This window comes from Anopheles gambiae, chromosome 3 (assembly GCF_943734735.2).
Source record: "Anopheles gambiae chromosome 3, idAnoGambNW_F1_1, whole genome shotgun sequence".
Taxonomy (NCBI): domain Eukaryota; kingdom Metazoa; phylum Arthropoda; class Insecta; order Diptera; family Culicidae; genus Anopheles; species Anopheles gambiae.
In genome coordinates, this window is record NC_064602.1 from 96485499 (window position 1) to 96512611 (window position 27113).

The following is a 27113-nucleotide window of genomic DNA, read 5'->3' on the forward strand; positions in this document are numbered from 1 at the left end:
TCATGTTACTAGATATCTGCTTTAGAATTTACGCCTAAATGTAGACAATTAGCTCACCATTTTAGTCCTTCGAATTGACTTGATAGATGGCAATAATGATTGTAATTTAAAATCTTATTAATTTGAAATCAAACTATTAAATGAAAACAATTTTTAATAATATTTCCAACCACCGTTTAGCTTTGCTCCGTATTATTACAACAGTCGTAATGACAAACTCTCACGCTGATACAACACACAATTACAATGCTGGTAGCCATTGGATTGACCGTCTGTAATGCATGCTAAATGGGAGGGAGCGCAATTAAATGTTCTTTAATCCCCGTGTCCTTGACGGGTGGCGGTGGTGGTGGGAGGACCCGGGGCTAACCGGGCATTGTGCCTTGCCTAATTGCAGCAATCAGTCACGCGCGCTCGGTCACAGAAATCTTTTCGTGCCGTTTGGCTCGAAGCACAAATCACTTGTTTGCTTTGCCATCTGGTTTGGCGATATTTTAAACGACCGTTGATGAATAATGTGCAAACAATAAGAGCGCCCTCGGAGGTGTAGAAAACCGTTTGGTCAAGGTGTATATATATACAGCTGTACCTTAGTGAGAGGGATTGATTTTGAGTGATTTTTTAAAATTGAAATCACTAAATGAAAAGAATTGTTTAAATCGAACGACACAGAAGACGATTGTGTGGATTACAGCACCCCATCTCTCGCCCGTTTTTTTCCAGGAAAAAAGATGCCGACACCGATGATGAATCATCCCGAAATGCCACCCCTTCTTATTTACCCCGAAAAACGGTCGCACGGTCGACCAAGACACTTGACGTTTTGTGCAAACCCCTCGGCGGAAAGAAAACAACGCACAAACACACACACACATACATACACGCATAAAGAAACCCTCCCCAAAGCCTACGCGTACACCACTGCGTGAGCGCTGAGTGAGTAGGGGGAGAGGTGTACAGGCAAGCAAATTGCGCTTCCTGTCAAAAATGCAAAAGGATTCGCCGTGAGCAGTGAGCAGTGAGCAGTGAGAGCGTTCGGTTTTCGCACATGCGCACGCTCCAGTGTGAATGCGCTCTCACGCTCACGCAGCCCTCCCAAACTCCCAACAATAAAAAAAACCAGCTCACCACCACGAGCGAACCGTGAGCCGTGAGGAGTGCTCCACTCGCGTGAGTGGTATTGATTTTTCCAGAAAAGGCTGAAAGGCACACGGTGAAAACGGAGCGCCCACTCTCGGCTCTCGGCTCGGCGGTGTGACAGTAGACGTGTCGTCGCGCAGCAGTAGTACGAAACCCAGCAGCCTGACCAGTGTCGGGGGGACGGTACCGCCGCTGTTCCGCTGCTTTTTTCGCGTTTTTGTGGACAAATTCTTTCCACAACCCGCAATCGCCGTAATCGATTTTAGTGATATAGTTTTTGGGAGCAGCAGTGGGGCGCTCGGGTTGATTGCAATCGACAGTTTGGTGCGATCACAGCGTGTGTGTGTGCGTGTGTGTGTGTGGCTTTGGTCCTTCTTCTTCCTTGGGTGCTGTGGAAATTGTGTGTCCGTGTGTCCGTCTGTGTGTGCGGTGTTAATGGCTGAGAGCAGCAGCAGCAGTAGCGCCACCCGTACTACTTGAACGCGGCGGCGGCAAGGGGCAATTTCTTTGTGAAACCGTGTTTTCGATCCGTTCCGTGGCCACTGTGGGCGTGTACACGTGTGTGTGTGTGTGTGTAAGGGTGTATGTGCGAAAGGAAATTCCTCTTTTCACGTGTGCCGTGCGTTTCGGTCGGAGCTCCGTTGGCATTTGGTTCTTTCTGCTCGAGGCTAAACGAATTTTGGTCCCGATTATAGCAAACCCTCCAAATACCTTGGATGCCCTCGGGGTTGCAGAAGAGTTCGGTGCTGTGTGTGTAAGCATCCTAGTTGTAGAAGCAGATACGGCTTTTCCCGTGGTTTGAAGTGAAATCACGACCAAAGAAAAAGGGCATTCGAACGCCGAAAACAGCCCATCAATAACCCGTAGTGAGGGCTGAAGATAAGAGAGTGTGTGTGTGTGTTCGTGCAGCCCAAAAGCCAATCGCCTGTGACAGCATAACAGCACGATTGTCACCATATCGTGGTGTCGCCACTCACTGAATGTCCTTTTGGGTGAAAATCGCGTGAAAAGCCACATACACAGGAGGGAGCGGGTTACAATCGGACACGCTCTGTCCATCAAGCGGCACGTTCCAGAAGCTCCGACAGATAGGCAAACCCCTTGTGTGTGTGTGCGCGCGTGTGTGTGTGACTATCCCCATGAAGTGCGCCATGCATACGTGACGCTCCCTGTGGCCGCGTTCGCGTTCTATGCGCGTCCCACGGAATTAGAGCGAAAGATTGTTGTGTCCGTGGGCCTGTTCGTTGTACGCCAGAAAGCAATTCGAAGGAAAACACACACCCACCCCACCACGGAGCTGCGGAACGACACGTGCGGATTCCCTCACAAGCTGCCGTAGTAGCCGTAGTGTAGTAGCCGAAGCAGCAGCAGCAGCAGCAAGATGAGTCGCGAGGTGCAGAAGGAGAATGCCACCCCGAGCAGTGCGAGCACGGGAACCGAGGGGCACCAGTACGTCGGCCCGTACAGGCTCGAGCGGACGCTCGGCAAGGGCCAGACGGGGCTGGTCAAGCTCGGGGTCCACTGCGTGCTCGGCAAGAAGGTGGCGATCAAGATTATTAACCGGGAAAAGCTGAGCGAGTCGGTGCTGATGAAAGTAAATGAAACCTGCGCTCCCCACCCACCCCTTTTCTGGCCGTGTTCGATGGGCTGTTGGAGGGGCTCGGAAGGAGCTCCCAAGGGCAGTGGCGTACCTTGGCAAACGTCTTGTGCGTTACGAGCAGCACCGGTTGGAATGGAAGAGCGAAAACATATGCGAAGGGAAAGAGTTACCCCTCCCCCCCCGTGTCCTTTTCACCCTCTGCTGACGACACACAAGACACAAGGGCGCGCGTGTAGCTGTGGGGCTTCCTGCTGTGTGAGCGTGGTCAAACCGGTGCCCCTCCAAACGCCCCCCGACGGCCCAAGCATGGGACTTTAATTAATTTTCTTATCCCTTTCTCTTCTCTCTCTCTCCTTTACTCTCTTCATCGTCTTCTTACCTTCAACACCTTTAAACCTTTGCCGGTTCGCTGCCTGCGCTGCTGCGATCGGGCAATGGTGCTATTTTGTTGCACATTTTTGTTGCGGAACCTCGATGCTGCTGCTATGCGGGTTGCATACCTTTCCTTTTTTTCCCGAATCTCCACTTTCAATCTCCTGCACTCTCTCGCTTTGTTGGGCAATGGTGGCATTCGTTTCGTAGGTCGAGCGAGAGATTGCCATCATGAAGCTTATCGACCATCCGCACGTGCTGGGGCTAACGGATGTGTACGAAAACAGAAAGTATCTGTAAGTATCCGTTCCGTATCGCCTGCTGGCCCCGCATTGGTTGGTCCAATAACATCAAGACGTTAATTATCCCCCCCCCCTCCTCGCCGCGTCACACACAGCTATCTCGTCCTGGAGCACGTGTCCGGTGGCGAGCTGTTCGACTATCTCGTGAAGAAGGGCCGCCTAACGCCGAAGGAGGCGCGCAAGTTCTTCCGCCAGATCATCTCCGCGCTGGACTTTTGCCATTCGCACTCGATATGGTAAGTATCGCGCATCGCGGGGAATGGGAGTTTTACCTTTGCTTTTGTTTGAGTTTGCGGTACAGACGACGAACCTGTGTCTCTTTTTTCCCATGTTTTCACGACAGAAGCCGCGGGGAAGTGTGTGTGTGTGCGTCCAGCGCCAAGGTGGAAGTGCTGAATCCATACAAAAGTGCTTACGAAAGACTACCACCTGGTGTGTGCTTGTGATTGTGTGTGTGTGTGGATAGAAACCGTGTTTGTGCCTTCGAAAGTAGGGTTTTTTGCGCACCTGTCCACCGGGACCATCACTGCCCTTTTGTTGTTGCACTCTCTCTCTGTCAATGGCGCACGTATTGGAGATGGTAACAGATTGTGGATGCCATGCGAAGTCCCATGCTTCCTCGTTCGTCGTTCCCAAAGTTCTCGAAAAACAGTAAAGGAAAGCTGTGTAGCACACACTGCAACGATGGCCTCTGCATTTGGCCAATCTGCCACACAGAAAGGTATGCAGCCCGGAATGTGTTCCTCCGTGTGTGTATGTGTGTATGCTCTTTTGTTCAAGGGCTCGTTGTTAACTTCATAGCGGCTGCCGATATTATGTAATGCGCACAGCACACACACACAATACCTTTTTCCCGAAAGGGTTTCGTTTGTCAATGTTTGTCATCCTAGGAACGTCGTGCTGTGTGTTTCTGTGTATCGTGCAACGGCAAAGAGAGCACAAAAATGAAGTCATTGGGACGGCCCTTTGTGTGGCCCCAAGCTTCGACAACAACAACAGGCACTACAACACTAATGCTGGGTGTCAAAAGCTTACGAAATTACACTCTTCACACACATACACGGACGCACCGGAACTGGCAGTCCCGGCTTTGCATAAACAGTGGCGCAATCCCGGAAGTATAGCCCGGTCGGGGTCGGTTCCGGTCGGCAAGTGAAAATGGGAAATCTCTACCACAAACACACACACTCGTGTACGGTGAGAGGAGCAATGGTTGAATAATTGATTTATGATTCGCACTTGTCGCAGGCATGCACAGCGCTGTGCCTTCCTGCCAACGTGTGCCGGTCAACGTGCCGTTTCTAATGGGGGACGAATGGAAAGCAAAGAAAGCAAGAAAGAAGCAAACAAGGGCAATCTGAGGAGGGGAGGGGGGGGGGCAATCCTCCTTCCTCCTCTTGTGACAAAGCTCACCGGATAAACCGCAGGATTTAACGCGAACATTGCGTTTTTTTTGGGGGGTGCGGGTTGCGATCGTTTATCGATCGTAAAAGCGAAAGCACTCAACCGGAGAGAAAAGGGCGCCGACAGGCAGAGTGAAAAGTCCGATTGAGATTTGAGCTCATAAAAAAAACGGCACTTGTTGCAGCGGCCCTTCTTTTCGCTTTCGATGTGCGATGTGCGATGCGGAGGCGTCATCTCAGGGCCTGTTCTGCGTACTGTGGGTCAGCGGGCGCGATTAGTTGGCCGAAACGAAACGAAATTTGGCCAATTACGTGCGCACCCGTCCTCACAACGGTGTTGTCGTTTGTCGACAGCCTGCGGGCGTTTGAATTCTGAGTGTTTCGTAGCACCACCACCACCCCGCGGTAGGAGGTGGTTTTGATATTCCACGAATTTAAATGCTGTTAAAACTGGGTGTGTGTGTGTGCATGTATGGGGTACGTTTGTAATAGCATTAAACTGCAAAATTGCTAGAATATGGGCGAGCTTTTTGCTTGTGGTTTTTTGCTCTGGCATGAATGTGAAATCTGAGAACGGAGAGCGCGCGATAAATTCGGGAAATGTTGTTGAAGCCGTTGAAGAAGGTCAAACACTAATTGTAAAAGCACATTTACAAGAAATGCCAACGTTAACACACAATTCTGGAAACGTTCCATTGACCTACGACCTTTGAAAAAGACTTTCCATAATGGTTTTGTTGAAGATTTGAACTCGTGACGTCTTGCGTACCGCACACAGTGCACTTACCGACTACGCTACGACAGCTGTCCGCATATCACACAGCGTATTGGCAGTTTTAATCAGCTTACAATACATCCCTGCTTGCGTCAGGTACGCTCGATGACACGCTCATTTGTGCCGGCGAACGTCGGAGGTTTCGCAAGCAAAGGGTTGTCTTGTTTGTAAGCGGATTAGCTACATCGCAGCAGTTCACACCACATCGCCATCGTCGTCCGGTTGGGGTAGAGTAAAACGGGTAAATTATAATTTCAATGCGAATCGAATTTCGAACCTTCTCGTGCTTATCCAACAAAGACAAAGCGCTGGTAAAACAAAAAGGACCCGTGTACGACGAAAGACGACGACTGTAGAGGTTTCTTCGACCTTCCAGTGCTGGTGCGCCATGCTGGGTGGTTGGCGTCAGTCCGCTCTGGTCATACTCCGACAACAACGATTGGTCGCTGAAAGCTAACATTATCTGCCGTTCCGTGCCCACTTGTGCATGTGTATGTATTTTAATTCAATTTCTAGATCCTTGTGCCAAGTTTGTGTTTACTTCGCGTGCATAGAACAAGCACCGAGGCAAAATAAATCTACTGCATTGACGCGCGCGTATGTGTGTGCGATTATTGAGACATGGCACCGAAAAAGCGGCAACACCCCGAACAGTTTGTTCTAGAACCGAACGATAACCATACCACGAAACCCTGGTTTGCTTGAGAAACGCAATCAACCGAACGCACGATGTGGGCTAGAGATTCAGGCATTTGCGTAGGATTTTCTTCGACCGAATAGAAAAACAAATTTCTTGCACAAGTTTAAAGAAACAGAAGGTGGGCCTTCTGTTGCGGAGAGCATTCAGTGTGTTTTTTTTTCTCGCCAAAAACCACCCAGCGTCTTGCCCAGTGCCATGTGAAACAAAGACGCACAATTCCCAGGCGCCCGGGCGGTATGTGTTCAAGTCAAGGCATCTTGGCAAAACGACAAAACTGGAACGGTACGACGCTCCCAGCCGGTGCCGTGACCGTCGGCTATTTTGCAGTTTTTGAAGCAAAACGAGAGAAGGAGCAAAAAAGGTGCCAACCAACCAGCCAACCAGCCAGCCAGCCAGCCGGCACAGCTTTTAAGCAACGCATCCGAGTGCCATTGTCTCGTCTGGGCCCTGCTGCCGTAGTAGTAGTAGTAGCGGTGTCGGTAGCTGTGCTCTTGTGGTGTGATTAAATTAAATTACACTTTATGGCACTTTATGAAGAGACTTTTGCAGCAGGAACATGGCAAATGGGAAATGTGTAAATGTTTTGACAGTGGTCCAAAAGACTCGCCTCAACACAATTGCTCCGAACCCGCTAGAAGGTGTGAAGCATTAGGCTTTCAGCCGACCGCACCGAACTAGCAGGCTTTTGCGGGTGGACATTAAAATTCTATTCCCTCTGTTGTGTCATGGGACTCGGTTGTATGCATCCATTTCCACAATTGGCAGGCTCGTCCGAACGTCTAAGCCTGGGATTTGAATGTTGCAGTTTCGTAATTAAATCTTCAGCTCACGATCCAATTGAAAGTGCTACTTCTACCACTGGATACATTTGTTGCTGACGCACTGTCCCTCTTTTTCTGCATCCAATTCCACAACTAGCCACCGGGATTTAAAGCCGGAAAATCTGTTGCTGGACGACAAGAACAACATCAAGATTGCGGACTTTGGCATGGCATCGCTGCAGCCGGCCGGTTCGATGCTGGAAACGTCCTGCGGATCGCCTCACTACGCCTGCCCGGAGGTTATTCGGGTGAGTAAGACCATACTAAGGAAGCGTTCAATGTAGGTCCAGTGAATTAAAAACTAATGAGCCTTGATGGACATCTACCACTCGCAGGGTGAAAAGTATGACGGTCGCCGGGCGGACGTGTGGTCCTGCGGTGTCATCCTGTACGCGCTGCTGGTCGGTGCGCTTCCGTTCGACGACGACAACCTGCGCCAGCTGCTGGAGAAGGTGAAGCGGGGCGTGTTTCACATACCACACTTTGTGCCGCCGGACTGTCAAAGTCTGCTCAAGGGCATGATCGAGGTGAACCCGGAAAAGCGGCTTACAGTAAGTAGACTTTTTGGACCTGAATCGTCGAACCACTCGCTGAAAATGTGTTCCCCTGAAACAGTTGGCAGAAATCAACAAACATCCCTGGGTGACGGCTGGTGGCAAGGGTGAGCTGGAGCTGGAACTACCCATGATGGAGGTAGTGCAGACGCACGTCATCCCGAACGCGTCCGCGGTCGATACGGACGTGCTCAATGCCATCTGTTCGCTCGGTTGCTTCAAGGAGAAGGACAAGCTGATACAGGAGCTGCTTAGCCCACAGTAAGTAAGCGAGGTGGAATGTTGGATACGGCAGTTGGCCCAACCCAAAAAAGATGCCAAAAATCAATAAAATTTCCTTCGACTCTTCTTCCATCTAGCCACAACACGGAAAAGGTGATTTACTTCCTGCTGCTGGATCGGAAACGAAGGCGACCGGCGATCGAGGACGAGGAGGACGTGCTGAGACCGCGCAACGACATCATTGAGATCGCCGACCCGCCCCGGAAACGGCTCGATACGTGCCGGATCAACGGCAGCAGCAGCCTTTCGTACGGCCAGATCAGCGAGGGTTCGCCGCTTACCTCCCGGCGGCAGACGTTCAACAACGGGCACCGCAGCCACAGTGGCAGCACCAGCGGCGGCAGCCGCCGGTCACCCTCGTCCGTGCCACTGTCGCGCAGTTCATATCAGAGTCCAACGCGCGGCGTAGTGGTCAACTCCTCGCAGCCACTCAGTAAGTTTTCTGATGTTCCCAGAAGAGACTTTGGGAGAGCCTAACACTCTCTGTCCTTTTTTTTTGTTAGATCAACTCCATCCACCATCGTCTCCTAATGCGGCCTCGAACCGGCACTCGAACTACTCGCCCAGAAGCAGCACCAAGTCGCAGGTCATCGATTCCTCCTCGCCAGTGCACCATCGGGCCAACTCGGGGCCGGCGGTGACCGTGGGTCTCTTTTCCGAAACGGACTCTAACAACAGTAAGTAGCTGTGCATTCTCAAGAAAAGAAGATAGTACTCACTGTGGCCTGTTTCCGCATTGTTTTCCAGTGACTTCATCAATCAATGCCATCCCGGGCTCGCCAATACTGGGCAGTCCGCAGCAGCTGCAAGCCGTCACCACCGGCAGCCAGCTGTGGAAGACACGACTGACGAACATCAAGAATAGTTTCCTAGGAAGTCCAAAGTTTCATCGTAGAAAAATGCAAAGTAAGAACGGGGCGTTTGGATGTCACGGTCTCCAACATTTGCTCATACATCTGCTCAATTCTTCTTCTGGCTTTACAGTATCAACTGAAGAAGTGCATCTTACTCCGGAGTCATCGCCGGAGCTGACGAAAAAGTCTTGGTTCGGCAACCTGATGACGACCGAAAAGGACGAAACGTTCACAGTATTAGTGAAGGGTAAGCCGCTAGCGACGGTCAAAGCTCACCTGATCCATGCCTTTCTGTCGGTAAGTGTGCTGTGTGGAGTGCGTTAAAGATGTCCCCGCAAAGGAACCTAAGGGCCTAACCGTTTGTTCCCAAAATCCGCAACAGATGACTGAGCTGTCGCACAGCGTCCTCTCGCCAATGTCTTTCCGGGTGGAGTACAAGCGGGGCGGTACCGGACCGACCATGTTCCAGCGGCACGTCCGGATACAGGTCGACATCAACACGATCTGCAAGCAGGGCGACGTCGGCGACATGCTGTTCGCCATCACGTTCACGCTAATCTCGGGCAACATCCGCCGGTTCCGGCGCATCTGCGAGCACATCCAGGCGCAGGTCTGCTCCAAACGCTACCCGGCCCTCAGCAGCCCCACCAACCAGCACAACAACAAGGTGGCGAACAGTGTGGCGGAAAGCATATCCTGCGGGTCGGATTCGAGCGATCGCATCAACTACAACAAACACGTAAGTAGTTGAGGAAGTTCGGCGGCCTGGAATTTGGCAAGGACCCAGAGTCAGTTCACCAGTCACATTCCAATAATTCCCAAGATCACTTTTGGAAGTCACTTGTGTGCGTGTGTGAGTTGTTGACTTGTTTGTCCTGGCTGGCATCTGCTTTCCAACCACCCAAGCCCCTCCCCTTTGACCCTGAAGAACCAAGAACCTTCAGAACCTTTATCTCTCACACACAGTCTCTCTCTCTCTCTGGTTTACGTTTGCTCGGTGCGCGTTCGCTTGTATCTGAGTGCATGCTTTTTTATCGATTTTCTTTTCGCGTTTGTTTGTTAACCTTCTTTCTGGGACCTCCGTTTCATTTCCACACACCACCGTACCGTACCGGGGGATTGACACCACCGACGCCCTTCCACGCCCCACGCAAAAAAAAAAAAACATTCCCACCTATATCTTGTGAACTGTCCGTTTGGCCGTCCCGGATGTTGTCACCCCGTTCACACGCGCGACTGCTGCTGCTGCTTCCACGCGTGTGTTTGTGTGTGTCTGTTCCCACCACTCTGGTCTTCGGTCCGGCTTCCGCTTTAGAAGGAGTCCGACATTGAGCAGGAAACGTTCTACGATACGACAAGCATTGGGAAGACGCGCCGATCGTCGGCCACCTCCTCCAACAAGAACTCAGTGTCGTCGGACGAGATCGAAATCAAAACAGTACGCTCCAGGTAAGCTTCCGTGTGTTGTCTGTGTGTCTGTGTATATTTTTGCATCCGTGTGCGTGTGTTTGTATGTCTATCGTTTTTGTTTATGTGCGTGTGTGTGTGTTGGAGGCCACATATTTTCGCGGTTTGCTTTGTTAAACACGTTGCCGGTCACACCGAACCAGGATAGAGTTCCATTTTAGGAGTTTGTCTGGAGGACTACGTAAAGCTCGAATCTTCTAAACTTTCTTTTTAATGTAGAGATCGTTTCCAGATGACGCAGAAGTAAGCTTCTACTAACTCTCTTTTTCTTCCCTCTTTTCTCTCTGTGTATTATCCCCCACGGCCAATTCTTCCTTTTTAGCTCGGAATCCACGGAACGTGAGCGGGAACGCAGCACGGAACGGCCGGCGGCCATGTCCGGTAGTGCGCTGGTATGAGAATTATTTCTCTGATAGGATTCAGCAAACAGTGGCCCTCCCGCAGACGGTGCGGAGGCAGCCGGACCGAATCCTACACGCAGCGCAGCCGCCGAGCCGCCCATCCCCTGCGCCCCGGACGTCCCCGGTGACGCAGAGGGGCTTGCGATCGCTATCGTGGCGCCCCCTGCCGAAGAGACGGACGATTCGGGCGAGCTGATGGAGCTGATTGCTAATCAAATGGAGATCTGACTATAAGCTTTCACACCCAACCACAACCACAACAACAAGGCGGCCTTCTCAGCGCCTTCTTCCTACAGTCCTTCCTTTTCCATGTTTAGTGCAACCACTCGTCTCCCGGCAGCGGGAGTTTGGTTTGAAATGGTGTTGAAGCGTTGAAGTGAAGCATGCCCCGAAACAGGCCGAAACCGATACCGTTCCAGCAGACGAACAATCCTTATACTACTAGTGCTACTTCAACCATCACTACTACTACTACTACTACTACTATCAGTACTGCTACTACGGACTACTTATCGCCTACTACGATTTACTACTACTAGCTGTCAGCGTGTGCAGCATTAGCAAAAGACCCGTTCATCCTGGGGCAGGGAATTGAGTGTAACGGGCAAAAAACGGACCGAGTGTGTGGAGATGGTGGAGATGTGCAGTATATAGTCACCAAAGGCTAGCCAACTATTTCATTATGGTCAATTTCGTATCGTATCGCATCGAGTAAATCTAGTTATTCAAACCTTGAAGAGCTGACTTTCAAAACAGACGTTGAAAGATGGAAACTCATTTTACAAGAAAACACATACACACACACACACGATTCATCTAAGCTTACACTGTAGCGAATAGGCGGCAGAAAGCAGGAAGAAGACTTTGCCAAGTAGAACTATCCATTGCAAAGAACATTGGCTTGTTGAGAATTTCTACAGAGCGCACCGAAGTTGGATCGGAAGATGTGCGAAAGCGGCATCCATATACAGGGGTTAAACGTTTCGAAAACCGAAGCAAGGTACGATATTACAGGGCGCGGCCAGGTTCGCTCAGCCCGGATAACCCGGATCACACTTCAGAGGTTTTAGAGGCACGGTTTGTAAACGTAACAGTATCTTTTAGGCACATACAACAATCTTACTCTTGTTGTTCGGGCGTGGTGGCACTGAGGATGGAAAGCGAATGATGAAGCTACGGAGACTGTTGTGGTGATTTCAATTGAGCAATTGTTGGGGAAGTCGAATTCTGAAGGGGTGGAAAATTGGAGAAGGAGTAACGATGCAATGAATCGTGCGCAGGAAGTCACGTGCCGAACAAAACTCTCATACTTTATCTAAGCTAGTAAAGGAGGGCAAGTAAATGCAATGGCAAATTGTAAGTAAGCAGCTATCAAAACAGAGTAACAAACTTAAGCTATAATACTCTATTATATCTCACACCGAAACGAACCTAACACTAACTGCTTTACAACAAAACATACAAAACAATGGTATTCAATGGTGACACACTGTAGCGGAGATCTGGTGAAAATGACACGTATAAATGCTCCTAAATATGAAAGATCCATGATGATCCACTAAAACTAGACTAGTCTAAATGGAGAGATTGATTTGGATTCGTGTCTATTGCTTTTCTCAAACTTCTCAATCGCGGCGGAAAGGTATACTCACATTCACTCTCGCAATACGAAATAACTCACTAAACCTTACAACATCTAGATGGAGCTATAGGTTACAACACGTACTCAAAATTTAGTCTAATTGCTGCCGGGTCCGTTACAAGCCGGGCTGAGTAGCGAGCGAGAAGGCGAGTACCGCAGCAGCAGGGAAGTGTACTGATCGATAAGTCGGTGAACACTACCGTGAAATGTGACGTCACAGTATATAGTGCAATTCGTAAAAAACAAGTAAGATTTAGCGTCGACGGCTCGTTCGGCCATACGAGTGTGGAGCGTAGCATCCATGTATGAAAGCTTTCCTTTTTTTGAACTTTTTTCCGTTTTCTTTTTGTGGTAAGACGCTAGTGTAATATTGTTTAAGAGTGGTTTTGCTTGCTTCACACACACACACATGAACAAGTTTACATAGATGCGGTGGGGACAGATGAGTGCAGGGGCAGGAGAATAAAGAAAATCAAAATCAGGCTTATTCTCTTAAAGTAAGAGCAATGGCATCGCAATACCGCAAAACCCAAACAATGGCGTAGACAACTAGAATCCAACAGTGGGTATGTAGCAAATAATCCACTACAAAACTGCGGACGCTTATTAGTTTTATTGCTTAAATGTTGATACACATAAGGAGATTTGTGTGTGAGATTTGGAGGAACTCAAGAATCCAATCAGCAAATGTGAAAGTAATCCTAATGGCCACCTAACACTTAGAATTAGATTAAGAGCGATTTAGACGGTGATTGCGTTACTTTATGTAGTTAAACTTCATTCTGATTTGATAGGATAATCAAAATGTAAACAAAATCGCTACAAATAGTTCTCTTCCTTAAGGTACTTCATTTATCAACAACAACAAAAAACTACACTCATTTACACCACTCCCATTTTCGATTATGCCCCCGCTGTAATTATCACTTGTTCACAAGAACGGAATGTTCTTTCACAGGCCTGTTCTAGGAAACAAACAGAAGAGGTCGTGGATGCCAGGTGCGTTCCATGTTCCGCCTTGCTCTGGTGTGAACCCCGTTCCAAGAACTGGCTGGCTTCGGCTTTCGTGCGAGCCTTAAGAACTCTACTCAAGTCTGTACCGTGTGCGTACTAAGCAGGGACGATTATACTCATACATACTGTCTTATGAAGGATGAGTCTACGAATATGAAGCTGTCCAAGGCACTGGGCCAGCTATTGTTTCACTAGTCCATAATTAGGTAAAGCAGGCTAACAAATACTCTCTCTGTTTCTACATTGCAACACACGAAGATTCTTATTACAGTCGCCAAACACAGAAGCAGCGGAAATCTGCCAATATTCACACGACACTGTGCCCGATGCGCATTCAAGGTTCAAGCAGTGGAATAAATCAAAACGAAAATTGCCGAAAAACTTAACCCTAACTCATTACCACCATTACTACCACGAGGATGAAGGAGTTTCTTTTTAAAAGCAAATGCTTTACTTTAAAAAATGCTGACGCTGCGTGTAATAAAAATGTAACGCTACACATGTAACAAAGCATGATCGCAAAACTGAAGAGACAAATCGTAAATCAAAAACTAAACAAATACACATACACACGTACATCTATCCACGTAAAAAGGGAAAATTAATCAGCAAACAAAACAATAAGTCGGATAACGCAAACAAAAAAAACGAGAACCGAAACGCTACGCGATGTAATGTAAGTAAATTGCTTGTGTAACTAAAATATACTTTTCAATTTCCTACCAAAACGGAGAGCTTATAGCAAGTTGAGCTGGGAGCGAGGGGAGCGCTGAAAGTGTGTGTAAAACAGGACCGTGATTTTTGCAGTCTATTAAGCATCGCCGCATTGTAACTTGGCCGCAATTGGCGTGTTTGTGTGTGTGTGCGTTTTAAAGGGAAATTAAACGGTAAGATATGTAAAAAAACACAAGAAGACAGGTAAAACAAACACACACGCGCAACTAAGTTGAACAAAACAAAGAGAAAAGGGGGGAAAAGGTAAAGAAAACATGCTAAACGCAAATTTGTAATAAAAGAAAATGCTTAATAATTGAGAGAAAACGAACAAACAAACACGTAAGAAGGGCTAGAACATGTGCAGAAGAGAAAAGAAAACAAAGCTTGTGCAAATAATATACAGTGCTAGTCGTTATAGTTGTTGCAAAAAAAAAAAATAACGAAAGAAGACAAAAACCGCAATCCGTTGCATATAAGAAAGATGGATAGAAGTACAGAAGAAAACAAAAAACAAACTCGAGAGTGCAATGTATGTAATGTAATGGACAGCATGTAAATGAAGTGTTTAAAACGGGAGCTTTGCATTATTACGAAAAGAAAAAAAAGAAAAGGTGTGAAAAGGGAAAGGAAAGCAGGGAATGGTGAGAAGGAGCAGAAAAATCGAACGGCAAGCTAAACTAACCAAAGTACATTATGCACACAAACACAGTGAGAAAAGCAACACATTCGAACATACCAAACAAGTCCAAAAACTTCAAAGTAGATAGCACAGACCCATCAAAATAGTTTGCAAAACAAAACAAAAACGAACCCAATTTGCGATACAATGAAATAGAAAAGAGAAACAGAGCGTTCACCGGCATTTAACACAAACAAACACGTTTAGTACACACGTGCACCTACACACGCCACGTGGGAGACACAGCGCTACAACACAGTCACACACACTCACACACACATAGACAGGTTGTGTTGGTTGTGAGGCGGTAGTTACACACACGACATTTGGGAATAGTATGGGTTGCGCTAATTGTGTAAAGTTGTGCAAACAATGTTTTTGTAAAAATTGAACAAACAAAAAACTTTGAGGAGAAGAGGAAGAAGAAGGACACGCGCTGGACCGACTGTTTGCTCCCCCTCCAGTCGTCCACTCTGCCAACAGGGACGCCGCCGTGGGCAGGTCGCTCGCACCGCCGGGGGGTGTGTTTGTTTGTGTGCGCGAATGGGAAATAATATACAAATTTCGAAATACACGCCATTGAAATTACGCACCGTGTGTTGGTTGTTTCTCATCTGCCCATCCCAGTTGGCTGGGGTAAGTATGCACGCTCAGTTTCGCGTTGACAGTTGCAGAGACCGTATCGTGTACTGTCAACCTTGCTTCTGCGATGAATTTCATACCGTATCGTAGTAAAAGTGTTCCACCACTCGCCGCTGCTGGATTGCCGGTGCGATCCCGTGGTCGTGATGAGCCGCTTAGAAACGATCGTTCAATGCCCTACAGCCGAAGCCGCTCGTTTGCCGGGGCACGCAATGAAACGTCATCGAGCAGTTCGCACGCACCAAGACAATCGAATCAAACGGCAAACAGCACCCGAGATGGACCGTTTGTGATTGTGGTGCTTGCCGAGGGCCGAGGACATGCCGCTCTCGAGGTCGGTCTAGCCGCAATGGACGTTACCTCACCACACCTGAAGCTCACCCAATACGGAGACAACTTTTGGTACTCGGTCACACTAACAACACTGCACGCACTGGACCCAACGGTGGTTTTCTTCTCCGAGCACGCACTCACCAACGGAACGTCCTACCTGCCGAAGCTGATCTACCAGTACCTTCCCCGCACTCAGGTCCGAGGACTCGGGAGATCGTACTTCAACGACAGCCTCGCCGAAAGCTACCTCTCCCAGCTGTGCAGCCGTGATTATGCCAAACTGCGAGGGCTCATCCACAGCAAGTACTACGGCATGGCATCCTGCGGTGCTTTGCTGCGACACTTGATGGAAACGGCATTGCTGCAGATTGCTACCAAGTCGCTCAAGCTCAGCTACCTCGACAAGTTGTCCACGATGACGATGGACGTGGAGTGCATTGGGCAGCTGGAGCTGCTCGGGCCGCTCCAGAAAGGGGACGAGCGGAAGTCGCTGTTTGGATTTCTGAACCACTGCATCACGTCCATCGGCAAGCGTCATCTGCGAGCCAATATCATAGAGCCTTGGACGAACCGGGAGCGGTTGGAGATGCGTCTCCGGTGCATTCGGGAGTTTCTGGGCAATCCGACGCTGCTGCAGAGTGTACGCAAAACCTTGTCCGAGGTGAAAGATGTCGGTGGATTGCTTAACCTGTCGGTAGACATCGATCGAATGGTACGGTATATGCTTGATTAGCTACTAAGTACATATAGGGTTTTCGAGGATTATATAGACATGTTCAGCGAGTTGTAGATTCGTTCAGGCATATAATAGACTCTTTCAGCGAGATATATAATTGTTCGGAAGTAGGCGTAGACATGTTCAGCGATTCTGTAGAGCTGTCATTTGTTTTGTTTACACACTGTGCCGCAGGGTTCAATTTTTCATTCTTAAAAGTCCTAAAAGTAGCTAATAATCATTTTCCAAGCTGTTTAATACATAAATTAGTTGAAAAAAGCTTATTTTTTCGAAAACTGTTTGTTTACCTCCTGATGAGAATGATCCAAGCTGCAGTCCAAGGGGTACGAAAGTGACAGCTCTACAGTATAACCGAACATGTCTACGCCTACTTCCGAACAATTCTATATCTCGCTGAAAGAGTCTATTATATGCCTGAACGAATCTACAACTCGCTGAACATGTCTATATAATCCTCGAAAACCCTGTAAGAACGTTGAATTTGTATGCCATTCCTTTTCAGAAAACAACGCACCAAAACACGGTACATATGCTCAATCAAGCGTCAAGCCTTCGCAACGTGCTGAAAGTTGTCCCGAAGCTGCGGGACCTGCTGCGGGACGTGCGTGCCGAATATCTGAACGATTTGAAGCAAACGCTTGAGGAGCAGGTGTACGCTGAGTTACTCCAAAACATCTGCACAGTGTTGGACGACAGTCCAATGGAGAGAAACACGTCCTACAATAGGCTGTTTCTTGTGCGCACCAGCATCAACTCGATACTGGATCTACTTCGAACACTGTATTCCGGTGTTATCGACGAGATTCGTCAGTATGTGGCGGAGTTGAGTCTCGCTACACGAATGCAGCTCAAACTTCACCACTCCAAACCGAACGGCTTCCATCTGCTGTACGTGTTGGCGAACGAGGAAGTAGACAATGTGGCTGAACAGTTGAGTAGTAGCTTTCAGATACTAAGTCGTGCAGGTCGGCGGTACACACTCTCCAATGGAAGGTTGATGGCGTTCAATGAGAAGCTCAACTCAGTTGCAAAGGAGATTGATGAGATCAGTTACGGTATCATTCGGGGGCTGATCGAGAGCATACGGGATAGTATAGATGCGGTGTACAATCTGGTCGGATGCTTGACAGATCTGGACGTGGTGCAGGCGCTTGCCATCGTCAGCCAGGGGAAAGAGTTCTGCGAGCCTACCTTCGGAGAGGAAACGAAGATAGTCTCCGGAAGACATCCACTGCTGGAAAGCATCTGCGGAGAACGGAAGGTCGTTCGTAATAATGTGGTGAGAAGTGGGTTGGGATTGTGGTTTGCGCCTCCAATTAATCATAATTTCCCTTTTTTAAGATCTCCACTCCCGAGTACAATGTGTTTATCGTCACCGGGCCCAATATGAGCGGCAAAACGGTGTACATGAAAACGATCTGCACCTTGCAGATCATGGCCCAGCTTGGCTGCTATATACCGGCATCGCAAGCACAGGTTCGGATCGTCGACCGACTGCTGACCATCTACGGTGACGCGGACAACCTGCAGCAGGATGATGCAGAGTCCAGCCGGATGTACAACAAGCTGCAGTTTGTGCGTCACTGCTTAACCCCAAACAGTTTGGTCGTGATCGACGAACTGTACGGTGACACTCACCGTCCCGATACGAGCAGTGACAAGTGGGCACTGCTGGAACGCATCATCGATCACGTTGGATACGTTGGTGAGGGAAGCGAGTCGGTCGTTCCAACGCTGGCATCAATCCGCAAACCCTTCATCTTCATCACGACCCACTGCATGGACATGCTGAGCCCGCTCGAGGTGCATCACAACGTCTCCAAGCTCTGCCTGCAAACGGAAACGGTCCAGGTGGATGGGGTGGAGCGTTTGCGGTACAAGTACGTCGTCACCGAGGGACGCACGGTGGTGCAGCACTACGGACTATCGCTCGCCCGTACCGTCAACATGCCGCAGGATGTGCTAGACCGGGCGGAACAGCTCTGTCGTGGAGATTTGAAGCATCATCTAGCGACGGCATCCAGCGGCTCGGCCAATCGGTCCCACAATCGTACCAACAATCAATCGACCACCAACACCACGCTGCACACGCTGTCGACGCAGGGCAGCTTCAATGAGTTCTTTAAACTGTTCTACCACCTTTACGGCAAGGTAGCGCACAGCGTGCGTAACGCGGAGAACGTCCAGGAGCATCTGACTGAGCAGCTGGAGCAGTTCGTCGCTTCCGTACCGGAAGAGGTGCGCGAATTTCTGCGGGTAACGCCCCTGGAGCAGTTGCTGCAGCTCGACGCTTGACGATCGCGCTGTTGTTGATCGCGTGCTTCGGTGCTGATGCTAACATGTGTTGTTGTTTTGCGTTGCCAGCGGGGTCACGACACCGCGGGGAAGACGAGAATAAACAAGTAGCGTAATTCGATGCTTACCCAGCATACGTCTGCTGCCTGCTTGGTTCCTCTGCTCGACGCAAGCGCTCACAAGCCTCCTGCGCTGCATGCTTCTAACCACGAGGAGCTGTTTTTCGCTCTCTCGTGACGGGTAGCCTTGGCCTGGCTGTAGATACATGTTGTTTTTTTCTTCCAAGAACGAACACACACATACGTCTTTCCGGAGGAGTGTCTAGACTGTTGGGCGTAGTTCGTGGCGCGGCCTGTTCGAATGACGCTGATTCGGTATTGATTGAGTTGTTTTGTTGGTCGTTTCAGACATTGGACGATCATTGGGCTGAAAAAAGAGGTTAAGAGGCATTAACGAAATGTGTTTGCAAGACTGAAGTTACTCAAATCGAACATTCCAAAGAGATCTCCAGGTTGGCTTCGATTTGGATGCTCCTAATCCATCAGAATTGAAGCATCTGTATCATCTGGCAACAAGATCCATTCCAACTAACCGCTCAGCAACCATCAATTGTTGGCTATGATTAACATCAATTGAGCAATGAAGCCGAACGGGATCAAGAACGAACGCGAATTTCATAATTTCGGTGCGTCGTTACACGAGCCAGACAGTACAAATAACCTTTGGTCGCACGCGATCATTCGCTCGGCGGATAGGGAGTCGGGATCGTATGTTGTGTTTGCGATTGTCCAAATCTGTAGCACCAAAAAAAGAAAACCACTCTTAAATGAAGCGTACGAAATTCTGGTTCTAGCTGGAATCGCATCCACCGCAACCACCGTTAGCAACCGGGAACCGAGTGCCCTTTTCGCACGGGGTTATCTCGTTGCGCTGTTACCAAAAATTCACGCGAAATGGAAAGTGGAGGGTTTTTCGGTCGCCGAAATGGACAAACGAAAACATAATAACCGGTCCATACTGGAATTACGCCGAAAGTTGGACCATGTTTTGCGGCAGACGAATTCACGTGCTGATAACCGACCTCGAACCCGGCGAATCGGCGTAAATTCCGTCGTTAACGAGATGGAACCTCTGCGACATTAGGCTGCCGTATATTGAAGTGCACTTGAAACTTAATGAAGAAGACGTTTACCTTTGCCAATAACCGCCAACCCGGTTCACCATGTGGTCGAGCAGGTTGCCGCGTGGCCTCGACGGCGCACTACCCTTCAAGGGTTCTCGTTTCTCCGTGTAACCCTGGAATGCAATTACACACACAATCATACACAAACGTGCGCGCACTTTGCCCCACTCGAGTCTCCGAGGGCTCGTGCAAGGGTTTGTGGTGAGAACGCATTTATCACACTTTAGCTCTCCGTTGTTGAGAACCGACGACGCGCGTCACCGCAGTTGCGCGTTCGAGAGTGATAAACGACGTTGTCGATCCTAGCGTGTACACGCGGTGCGCAAAAAAGGCCTGTGCGTGAAAAGGTGCGCGCGCGCTCGCTCGAGGGTTTGGCGCGAAAACAAACGAGATAAACAGGGGAAGCGACCGAGCGAGTGAATGTGTGACAGATACCGAGCGTGTGGCGGTGCATTGTTTTGACGGAAAACAGCTGATCTTTCGCACAGTGCCGGCTTTATCAGCCCAGTCGCCAGCAGCCGATTGGGAAGATTGTTTCGTGTCCCGCGTCTTCCCCTGCAAGTGGAGTGATTTCTGTTGCCCATCGACTGAAACGTGCCCAGTGAGATTCAGCCTCATCACTCCGCGTAAACAAAGACACTTGATGCTGCCCGGCTTGAGTAGGGGGTGTCTTTACCGTCATCATCATCATCAGCGCTTAGCCACCGGTGTGAGGTAAGCTCGGTTGTAAATTGCAATCCGCGCATGCGGTCGACATAAAAAACACATTCCCCCAATAGAGCAATCGAAGCCATCGATTAAATCATGCAGCTGAGAAGCGGCTCTCCTCCTCAATCAGTGGGCAAGGCGTCAAGCTGGGAAAATAACACACTTGCTGGAAGATCATCATCAGCGCGTCGTTATCAGGAGGAGAAGAGCCGCGGGTTGGAATCTCCCACCCTACCTCTGCATGGGAGAGAGGGAGAGAGAGCGAGATCGAGAACTCCCTCGTGAAGTGCATCGCGATGCAGTTGTTGTTTTCGCTTCTAACGTCAAGTGGATCGTATGTCGACCTCTCCTGGGCTACTTGATCCGCGCGCAAGCGCTACCTAGCATTGCCACCTAGCAACAGAGGCCCTTCGTGGACGATCAGAGGTGGCAGGATGATTTCTTTTTTTGTTGAGCAGCTGTTGTTGTAGGCTCGTCCCGCGCTCGAAATTGTGGAAAATTGATTTACGATGCGAGACGATCCCCGTGCGACGAACCTCATGGCAACTTCCAGCGCGTTGCCTGCGCCGTCCGCGAAGTGTGTCTGTTGTTGTACGAGGCGTTGTTTATTGGACGGATTCGGATCGAACGACCCAACGACGCTCCGGACGGGCTGTACCGCACTCAACTCACGGGCCTGCGGAATTCTTATCATCATAAGTACGAGGGAGAGAGCGAGAGAGGGAAAACACGTCACAGAACGCTTGTGGCCCACTCGGGAGTATCGGGGTGTGGAAAGGATCGTTGTTGTGTAGCGCGCTTGATGTAGACAAAGGGGGCGGTGATGGGGAGGAAGGTAGGGCTGGAACAGGGACAGATCGGGACTGGTTTAAAGTGAATCTGTGCACCACGGTCGGTGTCAGTTGTTTGCGAGAGATCGAACTACAAACGCGCGCGCGTGCACACATATTCGCATACCAAGGAAAGAATATTGAAGTTTTTTTCGGGAACTCTACTATTGAAAATTCTTACAAGAATTACCCCCGCAAAACTGTGAAACGTTCTTCTAACAGTGTCAGGTTCAAGAACAGCTCAAGTGATACGAAGTACGAGGAACTGTTTGCAAGTGTGAAAGGGTGTAGAATATTAAGCGTACGTTGGCGGAAGGTCTAAGATCTCCGAGCCTCGAGCAAAGTCGCTAAAACCTGCTCTACAAGGAACTAGTAGTCCGTGTAACCTTCAGCAGCAAAATGAATCGGTGAGCAAAATTAGCATAATCAAGCGCGCTGAGTGATCAAGTGTGGACACTGGAGATGCATGAAGTTGGAGCGACTTGGGCGATGATAGTTGGCTGCAGCACTGTGTGGCTGAACTGCATTTAGGTCAAAGGAATGTGTGTGTGTGGATTAGCGGAGCGGTGGTACTTGAGCTTGGGAGTAAGAGGTTGTTTGTGCCGAAGCCTGTGTCTAGAGTTTGCAGTTTGAAGGATGTTATGATAGTGGCCGTCTTTCTATCAGCTGATTCGATTGCGCTGATGGGTGTGTGTAAGAGAGAACAACGGACAGCAAAAACCAGCATCTAAGTCTGTCCGGCGATAAGGGCAGATTTTGAGACAAACAAAGGCCCCATTTGTTGATAGTGCAGTCCTTGTGATATAGGCCTTTTGTTGCTGTGTTGGCAATAAGGGAACCTGCACCATGTGTGGTTCGAGCGCTGAGCTTGAGCAGACCAGCGCAACAAGTTCTTCAATAGCCCGACCCCGACAAGAACGCCTTTGACTGTTCTGTTGACTCAGTGATAGTGATTTGGCCACTAGGGTTCGCATCGCCAGACCACGTGCTGCGTGTTTGCAATCGATTACATCAGGAATGGTTGTTGTTTCTCCCCCGCCATCTCACTCGAGCGAACGGGGCTTGGCTGGCTTCCGTCTTGTTCCGCTGTCGAAGGCCTTATCACTTTGGGGAACTCAACGGTCAGCCACAGACGACAGTGACGAGTCGCGGATCCGCCCTTCCAAAGGGTGTGATCCCGCGCTGTTGCTACGCGTGATCAGTCGTTGTTGTATGATTTGAATTCGATTTTTGTAGTTAATCACAGCTAAAATGTGTATATTACTTTATTTCCTTAGTTTTCTGAGCTGAACTGCTCATGCATGATTAGTTCCACTATTATTTTTGCATACAAAATAACATCTATAAATTGAGTTTTGTGTTTTTACCCCTGTTTAGATAAATCGTTCTCCACGCGCCAACCACAACCGAAAAAAAACAACGCGAAGGGAAATGTAACGGACCTGCTTACCGTTACATGCGTTATTTGCCTACAAACTCATCAAGCGGAGCATATTTCTTAAGCTTTTTGAATTTTGTACCTTATTTTCTCGAGACAGTTTGCTGTCTCGACTTGATTCCTATGTTCTCTGGAAGCTTCACGCAGTGTTTGTTTGTGTTGCTATTTTCTACTATAAAAAATGGCTACAATCGGGTTATGATCGGACAACGTTCTCCGTTTCTCCAGTTTGGTTTTGTGCTTTATCACATATCAGAAGCAGAACAATTGTCATATTGTGTGGTTTTGTTTTGTATGAAGGTGTGTGTATACAGCAGCTGCCCGTGTACAGGAATGAGTTGGCGATGAAGGTCTGGCGTCTGGCGATCAAGATTCGTTTTACTTCCCCGTCCAACCCTTCCAGAACGAGCTGACCGAAGCGAAGGCACTGGTCATGAGGCTGGTCGCGGCCGCACCCGTCGGCTGCTGGAGATGGTGGTAGTGCAGCCCGGTATGGCCGATCGTGGTGCGCCTCTGGTCCAGTGCCATCATCGGTGGGTACGGCGGTTCGGTCGTCACCGGCGAAAGGTTGCTCGGTACGGCTTCCCATTCCTGGTGCAGCGTTGTTTCATCTGAAAACGAATTGAAGTTAGTTTTTGGGGGCTTTTACTTTGCTCACAAGTAAACTTACCTTCCGAGTCGGAATCCTCGCCGATGTTTTGCATCAGCAGCTGCTCCATCGAGTCCGACAGGCAGCTGTTCCGATCGGTCGGTCCGCAGTGGCCCAGCTCGGGCGACTTTAGCAGACAGAGCAGATTCTCCAGCGTGTGGGTCGGGTTCATGTCGTTCAAGCGACAGCCTTGTGTGTGGCACAGGAACACAATGTCCGCATTCAGGCGGGCCACTTTCCGCGCAAACTGTGCCTCGGACAGTGTGGTCGTGCAAAAGTCCGCGTACGACACGCGATACGGTAACCGAACGTCCAGATAGTAGCCAAGCAGCGCCACCAGCTGGCTGGTGTACGTTAGGGCCGCCGCGATGGTGTGTGCCGGATTGTGGCTGCCGACTTTTGCTGGCGATGCGGACGCTTCCATGGTGGAAGTGGCCGTCGAAGAAGCGCTAGCCACCGTACCACCACCACCATCGCCACCGCCCGTTGCCCACTCGTTGTACGCGGAGTAGTTGCCGGTGCCGGGCAGGGCAGGGGCAACGATCACATGCTGCACCTCGCCGAAGCTGTCCTGCAAAATCCACTGCCCCCGGACGTACGCCGTACGGGTCGCTTCCGAGATTTCGTTGATCGTACTGCGGGTGTTGTTTGGTCCGCCACCACCACCGCAGGCAGAGCTTCCGCTGCTCGCCGTACTGCTGCTGCCCGCCAAGCTGCTCCGACTGGCGATCGTTTGCGTGATCGGGAAGATGATCCGCACGAGCTGCTGCACCTGGTCGCGCTTCCGCTGCCGCAAGCGCTCCTGCACCGCCGCCAGCCGCGCCTTCCGATGCTCGCTCTCCTCCAGCTTGCCCGCCACAAACTCGCTGAGCGTCTTCACCTTATCGTCGTACCGTGGCAGCGTGATGCGCAGCTTGCGAATGGCGTCACCGAGATGGCGCTGCTTCAGCCGCAGCTCCTCGATGGCGATGCGCTTCAGCTCGATCGTTTTGCGTATGATGTTCGCCTTGTCCGAGCGCTGCTTAATCTCGCCCGCCAACCGGCCCGCCTGGTGCAGCTTTTCCAGCATCAGCGAGCCCTTGCTTTCGAGGGTCGCGTTGGCCGTGCGGAGATTCCGCAGCCGCTGCTGCTTCTCGCCGAACCGCTCCGGCAGCTGACAGTACACGGCGGTGTGCAGAAAGTCCCCATGGCGGATGCACGATTTGCAGTGAAAGTGGCGACGGTGGGCACCGCACAGAGGGCAACGGAGCGTACCTTCTCCCCCCACGACGATGCCCCCGATCTGGAAGCTGGACGTGGAGAGGAGATCGCCGTCCCGCACGACGTCCGTCGCTTCCTCATCCACGTCGTCTCCGTCGTGCGAATAGGTAATGTGGAAGTTTTCCGGAGCACCGCCAGAGTCGGACGTCATGCTGCTGGTGCAAACTGCCATCGGGCGATGATGGCACTGTCGTTGTTGTCGTCGTCGTCGATCGTCGCGTCTAATTGCGTCGTTCCGCGTGTCTCGTGTCTCGGGAGCACTAACGCAAACTGCGACTGCGAACGATGAAAGCAGTCCGCTCTCTGCCGCAAAGCCTTGAGTTTGCACTTTCTTTCTTGCGCTTGGATTATAATCTCCTCCCGTGGCCTGTGTCTGATCCAATCGGTGGCACCATTTGTGCTGTGTGAGTAATCGCACTGTAATCTTGCTACACTTCACAGGCAAACTATGCTTGGCACACAAACAGTGCGAGTTCCTGTTTGCGAACTGTGTGTTTTTTGCGCAATCACCACTATTCACGCACGACGCACACACACACGAACACTGGACAGCAAGTGGCTGGGATGCAACTAAACAAGAAGAGGGGTATTTAATGTCTGTCCGTGAGCAGCAGTGTTTCATCAGCCCAGCACCAGGAGAAGAAAAAAAACGAACGCTTTTCTTTGTTTACTTCGCTGCGCTCAGCTGATGGTTGGCTGACAGCTGTCACAGTGGAGCACGGTCGCCGAGTACGAGCGCGTTGTGGTGGGGATGTATTTCAAAATGACCGTTGCGGAAGAGTTCAAATAGGGATAATGGGGTTTCTTGTATCTTTTGAAAACATTTTAGTACTTTTTATAATTGGAATATTGTTGTAATGTAATTTCTTTCTTCATTGTAATTTCAGTGCACTTTTCGGAAGTTTGGTCGCCATCTCGGCCACGGACAGTAGCCGTGGTGTGAGCAGCCTTGCCGGTGCCGGTGAACCGCTCGAGCCGGTCGTCGTTGGGCGGCGTAACAGCTTACCGCCGGCCTCCCCCATCTTCAAGCCAATTGTGCCGTCCAAGCTGAACGGACTGGGCGCCCGCCACGGACTGCACCATCAAGCACCGACCAACGGCAACGGCATGACGAACGATCGGCCGGTTGAGTTGTCGAAGCGTACGACCGAAGCCAAGGAGTCGCTCAAGAAGGCACAGATCGTGTGCTTCGACGTCGATTCGACCATCATCACCGAGGAGGGCATCGATGAGCTGGCTCAATTCTGCGGCAAGGGTAGCGAGGTGGCTGCACTGTAAGTGACACTGAACATCCGAGCAGCGGAACAGTTGTTTTAGTTTGACCCTTTTATCCCTGATTATAGCACGAAGGAAGCGATGGGTGGTAGCATGACCTTCCAGGAGGCGCTGAAGCGTCGCCTGGACATTATCAAACCGTCGCAGCGGCAGATCCGCGAGTTTCTCAAGACGCACCCGTCGATCATTTCCGCGGGCGTGAAGGAACTGATCGAGCAGCTGCGCAAGAACAATGCGGAAATTTTCCTCATCAGTGGCGGGTTCGACTGTCTGATCGAGCCGGTGGCCGACGCGCTGGAGATTCCGCTGTGCAATCTGTACGCGAACCGGCTGTTCTTCAACTACAATGGTAGCTACGCCGGGTTCGACACGACGCAGCCGACGTCGCGATCGGGTGGCAAGGGCGAAGCGATCAAGCAGATCCGCAGCGTGATGGCCGGTGGTGTCGGCACGGGAGCGGACAAGGTGGTCGCAATGATCGGGGACGGCATGACGGACCTGGAGGCGTGTCCACCGGCGAACATGTTCATTGGTAAGTGTCTAGCAAGTGGGAAGCTTTAGCCTGGAAGGTAAAGGTTATTGAATTGCCTTTTGTTTCTTCGCCACACAGGTTATGGTGGAAATGCCGTTCGGGAAGAGGTCCAAAAACGAGCGACCTACTACGTGACCAACTTTGCCGACCTACTCTGGTGATTGCATTTTGAGGGGAAGAGCACCGCACCACCATACCCACCCTACTTCCTTTGCTGATGAAACCCCATCGCATTATTTCATTATTATTTCACTAGCTGTTAATCACATTGTTTTCCTCTTCTTTTTTTTTTGCTACACCCACTCTTATTGTAAATAGTTAATTATTACACTTACAAATTATTATAAATTATGTGCACCTTTTTAAGTTGAATTATTATAGCGCGCTTTAATTATAGTAGTAGTATTTTCTTGTTCGAATATGTTCATCAAATATACAATGAATTCATGTAAAAGCAAAGTTATTCTCACTCTCTCTCTCTCAATGTCGGATGATTTCTACCACGAAAG

At 50.0% G+C, this 27113-nt stretch overlaps 4 protein-coding genes across 7 annotated transcripts; 3 read left to right on the top strand and 1 right to left on the bottom strand.

Moving 5' to 3' along the window:
* Positions 1-1223: 1223 nt before the first annotated feature.
* On the top strand, positions 1224-15311 carry LOC1280445 (serine/threonine-protein kinase BRSK2). Of its 3 annotated transcripts, none has more exons than XM_061659893.1 (13): positions 1225-2734; positions 3323-3408; positions 3510-3650; positions 7211-7361; positions 7449-7664; positions 7729-7928; positions 8027-8382; positions 8453-8626; positions 8697-8855; positions 8934-9100; positions 9186-9542; positions 10119-10252; positions 10593-15311. In XM_061659893.1, the coding sequence occupies exons 1-13, from the start codon at positions 2522-2524 to the stop codon at positions 10666-10668; spliced, it is 2430 nt and encodes an 809-aa protein (XP_061515877.1). In that variant the 5' UTR covers positions 1225-2521; the 3' UTR covers positions 10669-15311. The 3 variants fall into 3 exon arrangements, with proteins under 3 accessions (XP_061515879.1, XP_061515877.1, XP_061515878.1); XM_061659894.1 differs by having other exon boundaries at positions 10122-10252; XM_061659895.1 differs by lacking the exon at positions 10119-10252 and having other exon boundaries at positions 1224-2734.
* An 84-nt stretch (positions 15312-15395) lies between these two features.
* LOC1280444 (mutS protein homolog 4) lies at positions 15396-18729 on the top strand. Its single transcript, XM_061659892.1, has 3 exons — positions 15396-16410; positions 16937-17713; positions 17776-18729. Exons 1-3 carry the CDS (start codon positions 15433-15435, stop codon positions 18727-18729), a joined length of 2709 nt encoding a protein of 902 aa, XP_061515876.1. The 5' UTR covers positions 15396-15432.
* A 1413-nt stretch (positions 18730-20142) lies between these two features.
* LOC1280442 (phosphoserine phosphatase) lies at positions 20143-27063 on the top strand. Of its 2 annotated transcripts, none has more exons than XM_061659897.1 (4): positions 20143-20626; positions 25685-26071; positions 26141-26604; positions 26683-27063. In XM_061659897.1, exons 1-4 carry the CDS (start codon positions 20556-20558, stop codon positions 26763-26765), a joined length of 1005 nt encoding a protein of 334 aa, XP_061515881.1. In that variant the 5' UTR covers positions 20143-20555; the 3' UTR covers positions 26766-27063. The 2 variants fall into 2 exon arrangements, with proteins under 2 accessions (XP_061515881.1, XP_061515882.1); XM_061659898.1 differs by lacking the exon at positions 20143-20626 and adding an exon at positions 20924-21857.
* Positions 22678-25498, bottom strand: LOC1280443 (beclin 1-associated autophagy-related key regulator). The gene is made up of 2 exons (XM_061659896.1): positions 23559-25498; positions 22678-23499 (listed from the first exon to the last, which is right to left on the bottom strand). The coding sequence occupies exons 1-2, from the start codon at positions 25417-25419 to the stop codon at positions 23267-23269; spliced, it is 2094 nt and encodes a 697-aa protein (XP_061515880.1). The 5' UTR covers positions 25420-25498; the 3' UTR covers positions 22678-23266.
* Positions 27064-27113: the final 50 nt, after the last annotated feature.